We start from the raw sequence: 14,792 nt of genomic DNA on the forward strand, positions 1-14,792 counted from the left end.
CCAGGTGGCCAAAAAGGCCAACAGCATCCTGGTCTGCATCAGGGACAGTGTGGTCAGCAGGACCAGGGAAGTGATTGTCCCGCTGTACTGGGCATGGGTGAGGCTGCACCTTGAGCACTGTCTTCAGTTTTGAGCCCCTCACTCCAAGAGCATGGAGCATGTCCAGAAAAGGGTGACAAAGCTGGGGAAGGGTCTATTCTGGGAAGCTGGTCTATTCTTCTGGATAACTGGTGATAGGGCAAGGGGAAATTACCTCAAGTTGCATCAGGAGGTTTAGATTAGATATTAGGAAAAACTTATTTACAGAAAGAGTGGTCAGGCATTGGAAAGGGCTGCCCAGGGAAACAGTGAAGTCACCATCCCTTGAGTTGTTCAAGAAACATGTAGATGTGGTGCTTGAGGACATGGTCTAGTGGGTATGGCAGCGTTCGGTTGACGGTTGGACTGGATGATCTCATAGGTCTTTTCCAACCTTAGTGCTTCTGTGATTAACACATGGTTAATCTCTGTGCAGCAGGTCTTCCTGCAGTCCTCCGTCCCCACATCCCAGTTTTGCTAATGCATGCTCCCTCCATAGCAATGGTTTCAGTAAAACTGCACCAAATCTCAATTCCTTACTGAGTCTCCATTCCAGGGAGTGTTGTTTAGTGTGATTATTGGGACAAAATACTAACTGCGTGAAATGGAGCACATTAAAAACTGAGTGTGCTGACTTCGGCTGCTGTGCCACCTCTGAGCTTCAACCGTTTTCTATTAAAAACAAAGGATTAAACTCTTGCAGTTCTTCTAATAATATAGATAAATGGAGTTAGGACTAAACTGTAACCCTCCTGATTTGAGCTGGGAGATGCCAAAACAAATTGCACGGACATGACTGAGTGCAAAATAATATTTCAGACTATGCTGCACAGGCTTACTCATGTAGCAGAGGGTAACAGACTGTGTTCTACATTTATTCATGGACACAGATATACATCACTAACTGAAAAGCAAATCCACAGTTCCAGGGAAGTCTAGAGTAATATCAGAAGTCAGAAATAATTAGCCTGTCATGCAAGAGCACATAGGTATATTATATATTGGTATCAGCTATCAGCAGTCTTCCTCTGTAAATATTTTCTTTAGCAAATGAGATTTTCATCAAACAGAGAAGAGAAAATAAAAAGACTCAAAGCAAAACACTATGATACAAAAATAACCAATTTTTCTTTGCTTGAATATTAGATTTTTTCATTCTGCTTCCTTTTCTGAGTGCATATGTGATCTAACTTGAACAGACAGACTGGTAGAGATTAATTTTCTAACAAAATTCACAACAGATTAAAAATAACCTGCAATTTATTTTTGAATAAAACATAGCTAAGGTAATTGTACAAGGTCTCCTAGATAGTCAAAATCAGATAGACAGCCAGCAGTAAAATTATTGCAGTTTTCTTTCTTGTACTCCCATGGGAATGCATCTTAGTGAAACACAGAGGAATCTTCTGTTCTTTCAGAGGAATGAATTAAATGCAGCTATAGAAAGAATATTGAAAAGATACAACTTAATAATGAAAAAGGTTCCTTGCAACATATAGAAGCTTAAAAACTACATTATAGGTGAGTTCCTGGTTTTAGCATAATTTTGCTTTCTAAATTTTTAGGGACAATAAAAAAATCCCATTTTTTGGTAGATTGTAATAAGTGTAGATAGATGTCTTAAATTATTAAGGAAAGAAATATATTAAGAATAAGAAACAAAATGGGAAAACAACAGTGATTTAAAAAGCATTAGAAAGCAAAATCAGAAAGAATTTCATTCTGGTGTCTATGCAGAAACATAGGAAGCAGTTTCAGCCTGCAGGTGTTTTTAATCTAGTTCTTCTATTTTCAGCCTCTTTTATTTATTTATTTTTAATGTTTGAAATAGGAAAAAAAAAATATTTAGTGCCCTCTTCTGGAACACTATCTCTTACTATGCAGAGCACCCCAATGAAATTCCTGTACGCTGAAATTTAGATTTTTTTAATGCAAAAGTTCTCCTCTTTAGCTGAGTTACATGCCTAAATCCAATGAGTGTGCACTCTTAAGAAGTGCCTTTTGTCTCTTTAACTGCCTGCAGAACTCTGTTTTTATCAGGGCTATGTTAAAACCAATAATTTACGTTCGTCCTTGGGCAACTAATGACCCAGATTTGAAAATGGGATCTTTTATTCTCTTTTCTTTTATTTTCTGCTCAAAACCAGCTCTTTCTTGAAAAGGGAAACGAGGCATAGGTCTTTAGTCAGGTTTTTAAAAGCACGAGTCCTCAGATTTTTATCTGCAAGATAGAAGAGTACCCATAAGAGCGATGCTGTTGATGGTTGTGCAGCAGGCAAGGAATAGGGGACACTCTGTGCTTCTTACTGTCCCGTTTGCTCTCCCACTTTTTGAAGAGATGCCCACCATTGCCAGAGACCAATTGCCTCTTGGAAGATGTCAATGGTGTCACAATGATGACAGACAAAAAGCCCTGCTGCCTTGTATGTGATTTCAGTTTATTTTTCCTTGTGTCAGAAAATGTCATCTCCAGTGCATTAGACTCACGTGCACATGGAGATACAGCTCAGAGTCTTCTGATCTCATGTGGAACTAGAAAAGAAATCTTTCACTGAACAGAGAGTGTATTTTTGGGCCAAGGTCCCTGGCGTATATCTGAATACCTTCATTCGCCTTTCACATTCACTTCGGTGTTCTTAAACTTCTGCTCTCTAATGCTTTTTGAAGGTCTCATCTTTCTTGTCTTAGATGCCTTTTTTTGAGTTTTCTAAGAGTGAGCCTATGACCACCGTTACAATGGAAGTTACTTCTTTGTGTTATTCACCCTCTCAACTGCTATAGTAGAAAAAGCAATTTTGATATGCTAAGAGTAAATTTTAATAGAAAGAACATATGCTGTGGTTCTGTAGTTGCTAATTCCTGCCGCTAAAGTGAATTATTTAAAAGTGAATAAATTAATTAGTTATACTAAGCATTCAGCCCATTTTCATGGCTTGGTTCTCACGTAATTGCTACAAAGCTGTGCCATTTGGATTGTAAACTTCACAAAAGAGAGGGTTTTAGACTCTTTCCACATCCAGTCTGCCCAGCTCAAGAAATCTTTCTTTTAAAGAAGGCATTATCTAACATTTCTTTAAAAACATTGATTATTAAGCATTGATTTCTCATCCTGTCCTTCAGCCCTCACACTTGTATCTCCAAAGTCAGCAAAGGTGAATGTCCATCAAGTGAGTGTAGAGGTGAATAATATAAACAGCCCAGGGTAGCTGACACAGATGTTTATAAGCAGTGTACTCCAGGGTGTAAATCTGCTAAAATCGGCACCAAAGACTGGTCAGAGGAACCATACCTCCAACAGGCTTTTGGCACCATTGTCTGGGAAAAGGGTGTTGCTACATGAAGTTGTAGGTGCAAAAAAGGTAAATGCTTGTGAAGAATGACTGGAGAGGTTGATGGAAGGGACGTCTCTTGAGGTAGGCAGCTGCAAAGAGAATGACTCCAAGCTGCATACTGTGCGAGCCTGGGAAAGTATTGTCGGTAAGTGTGACTCTAAATAAGCTAACTCTAGGGGTTTTTTGGGCTACTCTCTGAGCTAGGAGAGTGAACTGGATGGACTTTGGTTCTGACCAAATACAGATATTTTTATGACTATAGATATTACAAAAGTCACAGTTGTGTGTGTTTGTGTGGATCTGAAGGTTTTCTGTGTTTTCCTAGGTTTGCAATAATTGTTGTCTCCTTCTAAAACTTTTATTTGCCCCTAGGCTACTTCTGTACTCTTATCCTTATTACAAAATAATGCAAAATTTGTTTATCTTTTACTTCTTTTCCTTAGATATATTGTACGGTATGTTAGAATCGCAACATTAACTTTGTACTAGATAATGTAATTCCCATTTCCAAGTTTCTAAACGGGACTATAAAACAGTCAAGTGCAGTGCTTGGAGAATTTCCATCCAGTCTTACACTATGCCTGCTGCAGAGTGGGAGGGGAACCTGGGAGAGTTTATACCATGTGATGTGAATACTGATAGAAGTTTGAAAACAAGATCAACAACCAAACAAGCTCATTATTCATAACCCTCACTCGTAATTCTTAATAACTTGATTGCAGATGCTTCCCAAGAACGTGAACAACAACAGATGCACAAAGGCTGGTGCAAAAATCGTGCCGAGTGTTTTGTAGCTGCCGTTTCATTTACCAGTTAAAAATGGAGCAGTCGTCCTTTAAGCCAGTGACTGCAAGTGCTGGCTGGTGCTGCTGGTGCCAGTGGAGCACAGTGAGGGACAGGTGGCTGGGGAGCAAAAGGAGGCTTTTGTAATTGCTTGGCAGGGCAGAGCTGTATTAGAGTGCAGCAGCAGTTGGCAGATTGGATTAACGCTCTCCTAGGGGTGAGATCTGGCACACGAGCTGTATGTTAATACCTGTAGCCTGAGTTGGTTCTGGAGCTGCATTTGTAACAAAAAGACCATCCACTTTACCTCCACCATGTCACAAACACATAAATCCTAAAGCTGGCCTTGAAATTCCCTTTTGGCATTGTCAGCAGTATAAGGCTCTGAAAAGTGTAATTTGGAAACAAATCTTTTAATAAAGAATTATTATCAGGAAACAACTGAGATAGATAATCAGTTTGTAAAACATGAAGTAACAGCATTATCTTACTTACGACACTGCACTCCATCTATTACTGTAGTGGATGTTGCCATCACACTTTATTTATGGTTATTTTGCAAGCTAGAGATGACACGATTTGCAAAGGAATAACTCCTTGGCTATGCTGGCTCAGAGACCTTTGGTTTGGTGGCTGTAAAATCATCTTCTAATCCCAGCACTCGCCCTCTGTGTTTGTGGGAGAGATTTACATATTAACCGTGCGTGTTGCCTGCAGTACATGACCTTATTGCAATTGGCTTGAACTTGAGTTAGAAGTGCAAGTCCCCATGGCATGAATGTGTTGTCCCTTCCTGATGTCAGCTTGATGTGAGAATGTTGCTGCCCTGATGAAGCCTCTCCAGTATGGGGGACAGGGCATTCACAGCTCTGCGAGACTGGAGAGCTGTTCTGGTTGTCCTCTACATACCAAGGACAAGCTTATAAAGAATCCTTCAGGCTCATATTGCAATGACTTCAATTTTCCATCTTAAATTGTTAAAAGATTTGAAAAACAGAGGAAGACATGCAAAGACTCTTCCTGATGATCCACTGCCTCTTGTGTTCTTTCTCTCTCCATCCCTTGTACGTAGCATTTTATTCCCTTCTTTCAAATAAATTGCTAAAATTTCTTCTTGGTTCTGGAGATACCTAATCACTAATCCTTTATTTCTTATGACATTGGGTAGCAGTGGAGCAGCTCCTCATTCTCACTGCTGTGGGTGAGATGAGGTGTTAACCCATGTGATCTCTCTGAGACATTGACTGCCTAGTGTTGACTGTGTTATTTCACCCAGGCAGAGTCACACTCCTGGGTTGGGATCCTCCCCTTCTCTTTCCAAGGAAAATACAGTTTCCCCCCATAACGCAACTTTAATATGTGCATTCCCCTGGTATACATCTTGCTTCTGTTGCCCAAATGTTAATTTTAGTTCTTCTGGAATATAGAGACAATTATAGCAAAGGCAAGCTGTTGCCCAGTGTTCTGTATGTCAACTGATCCAGAGATCCCTTCTTATCACCTTTCCTGCTCAAACCTACTTCCTCCATCTCTGCCCTTTCCTGAGCTTCCCAGACCATCCCAGAGTGGCACAGCAACCTCTTGCTGTGGCTGTGAGCACATTACACATGTGGCTGATCAGTGGAACCAGGCACAGTGGGTAAGAGCATCCCAAATCAGGTCTTTGGTAACCACTGTGGGTTATTTGGCTGCCAGCTGAACCAATGCACAGGAAATGCTCCTTGATAACATTTCATTATGGTTTTCCTGATTTATTTGAGACAAAAAGAGAAACAAGCAGTGTTCCTTGGAGGGCTGTAGAAACAGGTTGGCACACGGCATGAGAATATATTAGAGGTACATGACTGGGGAAGTAACAAAGTAAAAAGGGATAATTCAGTGTAGAGACAAAAGAGATTTTGCTGTCTCAGACGAAAACAAAATAGGTCAGTATCACCATGAATTTGAAAACTGAGAATGTTGAAAAGACCTCAAATTATATAGCTTTATTGATTTGTTTGGTTCTTGCAAGCAATCAAGCTTCACTGAGTGTAGGGTACAAAATACCGGTATGGATTTTGGTGTGGGTTTTTTTATTATAGTGAGACAGAAGAAATAGATAGCATGTGGTTTTTCAGAGAATCTAATTCCAGGCTGGTTACTATGGAGTGCCTATTAGCAATAAAATGGTGGTAATACTTTGCTAAAATAGTTGGGCTGGGGAGAAAACTGCTGACCAGTCTGTCTTCACTGGTAGAAAAAAATTAAAAGACCCTTACTTAACTGCCCACAAACCATGTCTCAGCCAGAGGTAACCCATTGTGCTCTAAATCCCAAATACACGGGAGAATGAAAGATCAGAAATTGAACAAAACGTTACCAAGAAGTTGGTGGTCAGATACAGGAATGGATTTTTCATTCTTTTGGAGGGCCAGCTCAACACATAATGGGAATAGAAGGCTTTCTTCTCAACAGAAGAGAAGGATTCAAGTTACTAATCAGTTTACAGGTTGTACAGCCCAAACAAAACCACTGGTATCACAAAGGATTCTGATCAAGGCAAATGATGTTGATTGTGAACATCGTGCAGTGAAAATTTAGTCTTTGATGTTGACTTTCATCAAAAATACAGAAAATTCTGCAAACGGGTGCAGTGCCCTGCTTAAATTCTCTACAGAATACCATAAAGAAGTGTGACAGTGAGGTATATGTCAGACAGTTACCCTTTTCTCTACTGGAAGATTTGTACAAATTACATAGTTACCCTGTAAAGATAACACAATATTTGCTTGTTGGTGGCTGGCCAGTAGAATCAGTGTGACAGTGTGGTAATGACTTGGGTCATCTTTTGCTGTGCACAGTATGTGCATGTAGTAGAAGGAAACACAACCTCTGGATAACAATTGCTTGTGAATTTCCTTCTGAACTTGTTTTTTCCCTCCTTTTCCTGCCATTGTTAGGTAACAGGGTACCAAATACGTGAGCTGTTTGCCAATGCATAGCAGCAGCCTTCCTGCGTTCTACTTTATTCTCTTTTCCCTCTTAATTTGTCAACTTCAGAGCCTGGTTAAATATCACAGATATTAAAGGCCAAATGGCAAATCATCTTTTACCTGCATATTTTGTATCACAGCATGAGTTACCATTTAAGGGTGCCAGGACCATTTTGAAAGGTGGAGTATGTAATTATGTCAAATGTTTGGGATTATTCAATCAGTTTGACATTCGTATGTGCACCTGGGGACTTGTCTGCTCATAGCACAAGTAGGAAAATGGGCTATATAATCTACTTCCAGAAAATGTCTTTTTAGAGACCCTTCGTGGGAAACCCTTTTAATGGATCTGGCGGTTCCTTTTCCAACAGTCACTTGTGCTGTGTTTTTACTGCCTTGCTATAGAGAATAAAAGGGAATAGATTATAAAGACAATTTGTGTCTGTTAAGAATCCTGAGGGGATCTATTATTTGTGGATGTACTTTATTGTTACGGAATATAAAGTGATTCCTTTTACCCAGATAACTACTGAGTGCTTTATGATTAATTACATTAGAATACATTCCTGGTATTTTCAGAATTTAGCCAACCGTTGCACAGTCTTATTTCCAGTGACTATTTAGAGTGTTCATTTTTGTTGGTGGGTATTGGGATGACTTTTGGATTGAAACATGTGATTCCTCAAAAAGAAGAGAGACACTAACTACTACAAATATTGTATTATATGACACAGCTTGCACTTCTACTCTGCCCTGTAGCTGTTCCCTTTCAAACTCTTAAGTTTTATGGGATTTTTGGGTGAGTTTTCTGGATAGTTCTTTAATGTAAATAACACTATTGCATGGAATGGAATATGCATGGTGGCTCTATGGATTCATTTAGAAAATGGATACAAAGGATATTTTAGTCCTCTATTTATCAAGTGAGTAATAATCCTGAGATCACAGTGGCCAGTCCACCTGGGTTTAATCTCAGATCCATGAACTGCTTAATGTGCTGAGAGGTAAAACCCTAAACTGGCGTTTTTGATAGAAAAGCCTGTTGGAAGATGAGAGGATTGGGCTGATTTGAGGAGTTTTCTTCTAAGGGTTTTTTCCCCCATTTCTTTGCTTGTAAACTCCTTGAAAGAAAGTCTGCATTTGTGTCTTGTTTATATTGATTCAGCATCTTGCCTTGCAAACATAAAAGAAAGCCTTTTGATAACTGCTGATTATTGCTGTTTTTAGCATGGTATCAGTCCACAAAGTGTCGCAGAAACCAGCCAAGAAGGTGGAAATGTAGGCTAAACTCTTATTTTTCTTCTGAAGCTGATGATAAATCCTCAACAGACAGTGTCATCTTTTTATACCGGCCAAATAGGCTGAAAACACATTTCACAATTTCACAATCGCTTTCTAAAAATTCCTTAATTTCCAACTAAAACCTTTTCCTAATCCTTTGAGTTGTACAGGCAGTGCCAATCTGAAAATATGGTGGCAATTTCAAACTTCTAACAAGGCAAAGGTCAATAATGTAGGTGAATGCTCCATGTGTCCAGCTTATGTCTGTGTGACAAACCAGATGAGATGTGGGGAAGTAACCAGGATTCCGCCTGTCTTTTTAGACTTATGTCAAGTATTTGTGCAGTTGCTTTGAGGCAAGAACAAGAGCTATGGATTCTAGTTTGAAGTATGTATGTGAATAAATGAGTCCAAATCCATTCTATTATTAAATAACATATATTTTCTTAAATAACATTTTTTACTATTTAAGTAAAACCTGCAGGACTAAGACCTGTCTCCTTGGAGATGAAACAAGTGCTTTGAAGGAGACATTACCATTCACATTTGCTACCATTCTGCCATTTGTTCTGCAGTGATGTGGCACAGAAGTTGCTTCTTCCATTTTGTTTCTGTAGCTTATAGGAACCGCAGTTTACTTGTTATTTTGGAATTTGGTGGGGGGAGAGTCAGATGCTCTTCTCTGCTGCTGTATGTGCTGCAATGTTTGCATTTCTGCTATCATCTGGTCAGGTCCAGGTTTCCTTTTTTATTAAATAAAATTAGGTCAGTGGCTTCACAACAAAGTGTTGTCATATATAATTAGTCCTTTATTTTTCTGAGTTTTAGAGAGATGATTTTCTTTCCATGATTTAAGTGGAAACATATAGATGCATGTCTTAGACCCTTTATGATTTCAGTGTAAACATGCACATGATGCAGAGCATAATGTAGATTGAAATTAAGCAAGAGCTGTGCTCTGATTTGGGATGAGAAGCTCAGTGGGAGAGTGTTTCTGGCACAGTGGGTTTAGTGTGATGACTTTTAGAGCTCTCATTGGTCACAGCTGATATGGGAGCTTTTGTGGCACTGGTTTGGTGACACCTAGAACCCTTCAGAGCAGTCTCAGACCTGTTCTAACTTATGTTGTTGGAATGAGTTGGCACACAGGGTCTACAGAGCAAAACAGTTGCCAAAAACTCTTCTACCTTCAAATATGCTTCTCTGCTGAGAGGAGCTGTGTGGTTCTGGGTTCCAGACAAAAATGGGGCTAAGAGCATCAAATCAGTGCAATGGCTTTTACCACACCCCTTGGACAGAGAAGGGGAACACAGAGAGTTAATACAGTTATTTTTGTTTGACTAAGCCTCAGAAACAGGGAGGTTCCTACTGGTAAGTGAATAGTCTAATTCAGCTTGACCCCAGCAGAAATTTTAGTTGAGATACTAAGCAGGTGTAGTCATCCTCTTGAAAAGTTAAAATTACTTAAATTTGGTTTGCATATCCAGGAGGGAAGCAGCCGTTTCTTTTCTCAGAAAGACATTGAGATGTTTCTCTTGGATTCCTGTCTGCTTAGGAGGGTTGCTCACAATGTGTTTTCCAAACAGGTTTGAAATAGTAAGGGTGAGAAGGACTTTGGAGTTGCATGTGCTCTTGTCCATAAGAACTACAATGATAAATGTCTGATACTGAAATCTTTGCTCATACAAGTAGTTTTTTACATGAGCAAACCTACTAATTTTAAGGATTTATTTGAGAAAGGATTGCTCAAATCATTGAATGAACTCTGCCAGCTGCAAGCCTTTGAAGACTACATGCTACAATCAAGGCTGATGTGAGACATTTAGTCTGGCCAAAGACTCAAGGGAATGACAAATGATGTTGAAAAAATAAAGGAGTTCTTTGAGAGTCTTACAAGTTTTGTTTTCCCTACTCCTAAACCCTCTCGGCAAAGAAAATATTTTACATGACTCTAAGACATCACTAAACTCTCTAGCACGGCTGTGGGGACTCTGTACCGCAAGCAGGGACATCCGTAGAAGTTCTGCTCAAAACTTCCCTGGCTATTTCTTTTCCCTTCTGCCTGCCACATTTCTCTATTTTCCCCGGAAGGCATCTGTTCATTCTGGCAGCTGGCTTCTGCCTCTGATAGCTGACAACACAGTGGAAGGCATCTGTTCATTCTGGGAGCTGGCTTCTGCCTCTGCCTCTGATAGCTGACAACACAGCATGGCTTGTTACCTTGAACACCAGTCCTTGCCTCAGATCACAGTTTATGTTTTTACATCATCTTCTGTATCCTACTGAAAGGATATTTGAAGACAAAGTTGCTCAATATTTAATTGCAATATATTATTAGGTTTTTCAGCTCTGTAACGAAATTTTGTCTTCCAGTGCGTTTTTCTTCAAGGACTTGTAGCAGTTTTTGAACTTCACCAAAGGTGGAATAAAATCTAAGACCACATGCATCAGCCAGGTCTTCAGTATCAGAATTTTAAGATTCAAGAGCTCTTTGGTATGATTGGATGTAGATGAGATAATAGTGATTTATTTGACATCATCTGAAACAGATGAATCTAAAAAGGACACCTGTACTGAGATAAATGCTAGTTTGCAATAAATTCGCTTGAGTTCGTAGTCCTTCACTGGTATCAATACACTAAAGACTCGCCTTGCTGGAGGAGTCTTGGTATCTGAATGCCTATAAGGAGGTATGATTTTTGGATGTAACTCAACGATGGCCTGGTAATGAAGGGAGTGAATTACACAAGGGAAAATGGTAGTCACATCAATTTGGCAAGAGTTTCAGCAATTCATAGTTTGAAATCCAGTGACTTCACCCCTATACTCTGCTAACCTTTTTTCAGGAGATTCATGCGGTAGTGTAAAGATTTAGTGTTTGCATTCAAATTGCAACAGAGAGGTCTGTTTTAATATCTACAGAATCATGTGCTTTGAGTTTATCTGCCTCTCTACTGAGCCCCCAAAAGATGTAAGCCTGTTACAGATGCCACTAGGCAGGCTTGCCCTTGAGGGTGATGGGTAGTAAGTCATGCTTATTTGTCCGTGACACTAGTGATGTGCTTGGGATGGTCGCTGCAGAGGCTGGCAGCACCACCCAGAACGTGGTTTCTTGGCACAAGTGAAAAAAAGATAATTGTGCAAAACAGAGGTACTTAGGAAAAACAGTTTTGATCCGACAAGCTTGATTAGTGAAGCAAGTATTCAAGAAGTTCCTCCTTTGCCCTCTGGGACAGGTTGCTTTGAGAGAGCTACTGGAGAGCAAGTGGCTTAAGGATTTGAGTAGAAGTCAAACAAAATTATTTTCAAGAGACTTATTGATTTACTTATTTAGTAGCATACAGTAACAGAACAGGATTGCAAAAGTGGATGCCTGTACAAATAAATGTGCATAAAGTCATTCATATTTAGGCTTTTCACAGTAGTGCCCTGACTCCTGTGCTGCTCAGCATTGCTTACCTTGGTCAGCCACTGATCACTGTAAGGGATAGCATTGTCAGGAGTGGGAAATCACCAACTCTTAAATTGCTGACCTTGACTCTGGTATTATTATTATTACTTAGAAAATAAGTAATAAGCTCTCCCTTCTGGGAATGACGTGCTATGCAATCTGACAAGCTCCTCTCCGAGGCCCAGAGGGTGCAAATTGATATGAAGATGCAGCTTAGCAGGTCAAACAAGCGTGAGGTCAGCTTTACGCCCTAAGTCAATAAGGTTTTACTTGCTGACTGACAGGGGTCTTGCAACCCGCTCTGAGGTCACCCAGCATCACTCCCTGGTTTATTTATGTGGGAATAAAGGGGGGAAAAAAAAGCATTATATCCCTGTTGTGTCTAGTTATAATGATGGAGAACGTCTCCAGCCGACCAAGGTGTCCTCATTAACGATTGTTCTATATTTAGCCCTTGCAGAGACCATGTGCCCCCAGTTTAATCAAAGACCTGGTAGTCATGGTAACGACACAGAGCATCTGGATGTATACGATTTGCCAAACACTGTAATAAAGTGCAAGATGAAAAGAACACACAACAGTGTTAGGTGAATTAGTGTATTGTTCTTTTCTACTACAGATTTTGAAGTGTTTAAAAGAGCTCCCTAGCCATAAATGGTAGATTGTTTTTGCAGAAGAAGAGCCTTATTAACACAGGTGACAATTATTAATCTCTTTTTTTTGTTTTGTTTCTTAATTTTGTTTTGCAGGTGTATCAGCATTCATATACGGCATATTATGTCCTCAGCAAAATACCTCATGGGTAAGCAATTTTTTAATGTCTTAAAATGTTTTAATGTTTTAAAACTCAGCCATTAAGAACTCTGCAAAATAATGTGTATCGTGACAAATGGTTTCCTGTGACAGCCCTTTGCAATGGTCTGGCATTCAGCTGCAGTATCCACTGAGCTGTGTGTTGTACAAAAGATGACATAGTCTGGAAACAGAAGTACTCAGCTTCCCCGGAGAGTCAGACTACATGAATTTCATATTCCAGCTTTCAAGTTTTTGGCTAGAATATAGATGTGTTGGCATCTGGCTGAGAGTCGTGGTTGGCCACTCACCAGAGCACTGTCAGAGGATCTATCCAGGGGTGTTCAGTCCCTTAAATTCGGTCAGAATTGAGGCATCGCCCTTCAGTTTTAGGTCTCTTGGCAGGTTCCTTTCATACACATGCTCTAACATTCCATCTGAAGGCAGGTAGACCAGTAGTCCCAGGATCCTAATGCTGCTTAGATACATGCACTCACAATTACACCGAAGCTAAGAGCTTTTGGGTTTACAGTTTATCTTTTCAGAGAGTGCGAGATAAGTGCAGACAAACAAGAATGCCGTGTAGGCTTTACACAGCATTTATGAACTTAATGAAAGCATACTGCTTTACCCAAAACTTGTAGCATAAAAAGATTATTTGTCATTACAAGTAATTAACTTCTATCACACAGTGTTCCTTCATTTAGGTCCCTGATCCACTGGAGATCGTGACATAGCTCAGTGTTTAATGTAGGCATCAGTTAGCTTGAGGGGATCATTCTTTAGCTTTGTTCAGTTGCAGGGTATTTAATTCCCCCTTTCTCAGTTTTGTCTTTGTGGTGCTGCTAGTTTCTGCAGCTCCAACTCTGTCACCTTCTCATCTCACCTGTCTTGTTTCTATAGAGTTTAGCCCACAGTTTCTAACTGCTTGTCCCTTAAAAGATACCTTTTATTATATACTTCGAGGACTGACCCACCTGGTCAGGAATGGGATGCCACCGTACCAGTAAGACCTATGTAGGCGTATGATGATACATAGAGTTTCAGAGCAGCATTTCCCTTGCACAGCAGAATTCCTCAAAACATTGTTGATAAATACAAAGCTAAAAGCCAGAAAGCTGATGCCAGGTTGTGTGGTTTATGTACCTTACTGGTGATAACCGTGCGGGAATGGTAAAGACGGACAGTATCACTGTGCTCTGCCATTTCTGTAGAACATTGCACATGACTCGTTATAAAACATATAATTTCAGTGTTTGCTATGATTCTTCACTGAGTTGTCATTTCTATAGATTATAGCTGAAGAGGTAGTAGATGCTTTGGATGCTTTTAATAACTGGCAAAACCTGCAAAGTTTAAAAAAGGTCTGCCTGGTTTATACACAGGGTGATCAAAGATATCCAGGTAACTCCAGCTGGAAAGGCTCTTCTAAGGTCCAATCTCCTGCTCAAAGCGGGTTACTCAGGGCTTTATCCACTGGGTTTTGAAAACCTGCGGGGATGGGGCCCGCACAGCCTCACTGGGAACTTGCCTGTAGGCAGCTCCCACTATGCCTGTGTACTGTGGGTCAGCAGCCTTCCCACTGGGCGGTCCTCAGGGGACCTCACTGCTTCACACAGGAATGATGTTTTAAGGGCCAAAGTCCTACAAGTCAGACATTGCAACACCTACATTTTTGAGTCCCATGCCCTCTTTCTGATCCTGTTTCTTTGGTACTATAACCAGCAAGTTTAAGAATAGAGATGTACAGATTCAATGGCAAGGTATAAACACATCTCTCAACATTTTTTCCGCATAAAAATACTAGATACATTCAGGTGTTCCTCAAGGATTTGTCTCAGCACGCTTCTCCCTACACACACACAAAACACACACCAAAAAATCCCCCAAAAAACCAACCACAAACCCACCACCACCACCACCAAAAAAACCAACCAACCAAACAAAATAACTTTCTTTGGCTTCTACCTAGCAACAGAGAAACAATACTTTGTATGAAAAGATCTGTACTAGAGACATGCATGTTTTAAAATCTGTGGGCCCTGGAGCCTGTGAGGCCTACTTCCCTACAGTTTGTACCTTGTGATTGACTTACCACACAAA

At 40.1% G+C, this 14,792-nt stretch overlaps 1 protein-coding gene across 1 annotated transcript in view; it reads left to right on the top strand.

The window, feature by feature from the left end:
- LOC104513880 (dipeptidyl aminopeptidase-like protein 6) overlaps window positions 1-14,792 on the top strand; it is a gene marked incomplete at its 5' end in the record, with an annotated part of 40,039 nt that overhangs the window by 11,108 nt on the left and 14,139 nt on the right. Inside the window, one exon of the mRNA XM_010157380.1 lies at window positions 12,647-12,699. Coding sequence (XP_010155682.1) covers window positions 12,647-12,699 — 53 coding nt within the window. The remainder of the gene's footprint in view (window positions 1-12,646; window positions 12,700-14,792) is intronic.

This window comes from Eurypyga helias, unplaced genomic scaffold (genome assembly GCF_000690775.1).
Source record: "Eurypyga helias isolate BGI_N326 unplaced genomic scaffold, ASM69077v1 scaffold3588, whole genome shotgun sequence".
NCBI classification, from domain to species: Eukaryota; Metazoa; Chordata; class Aves; order Eurypygiformes; family Eurypygidae; genus Eurypyga; species Eurypyga helias.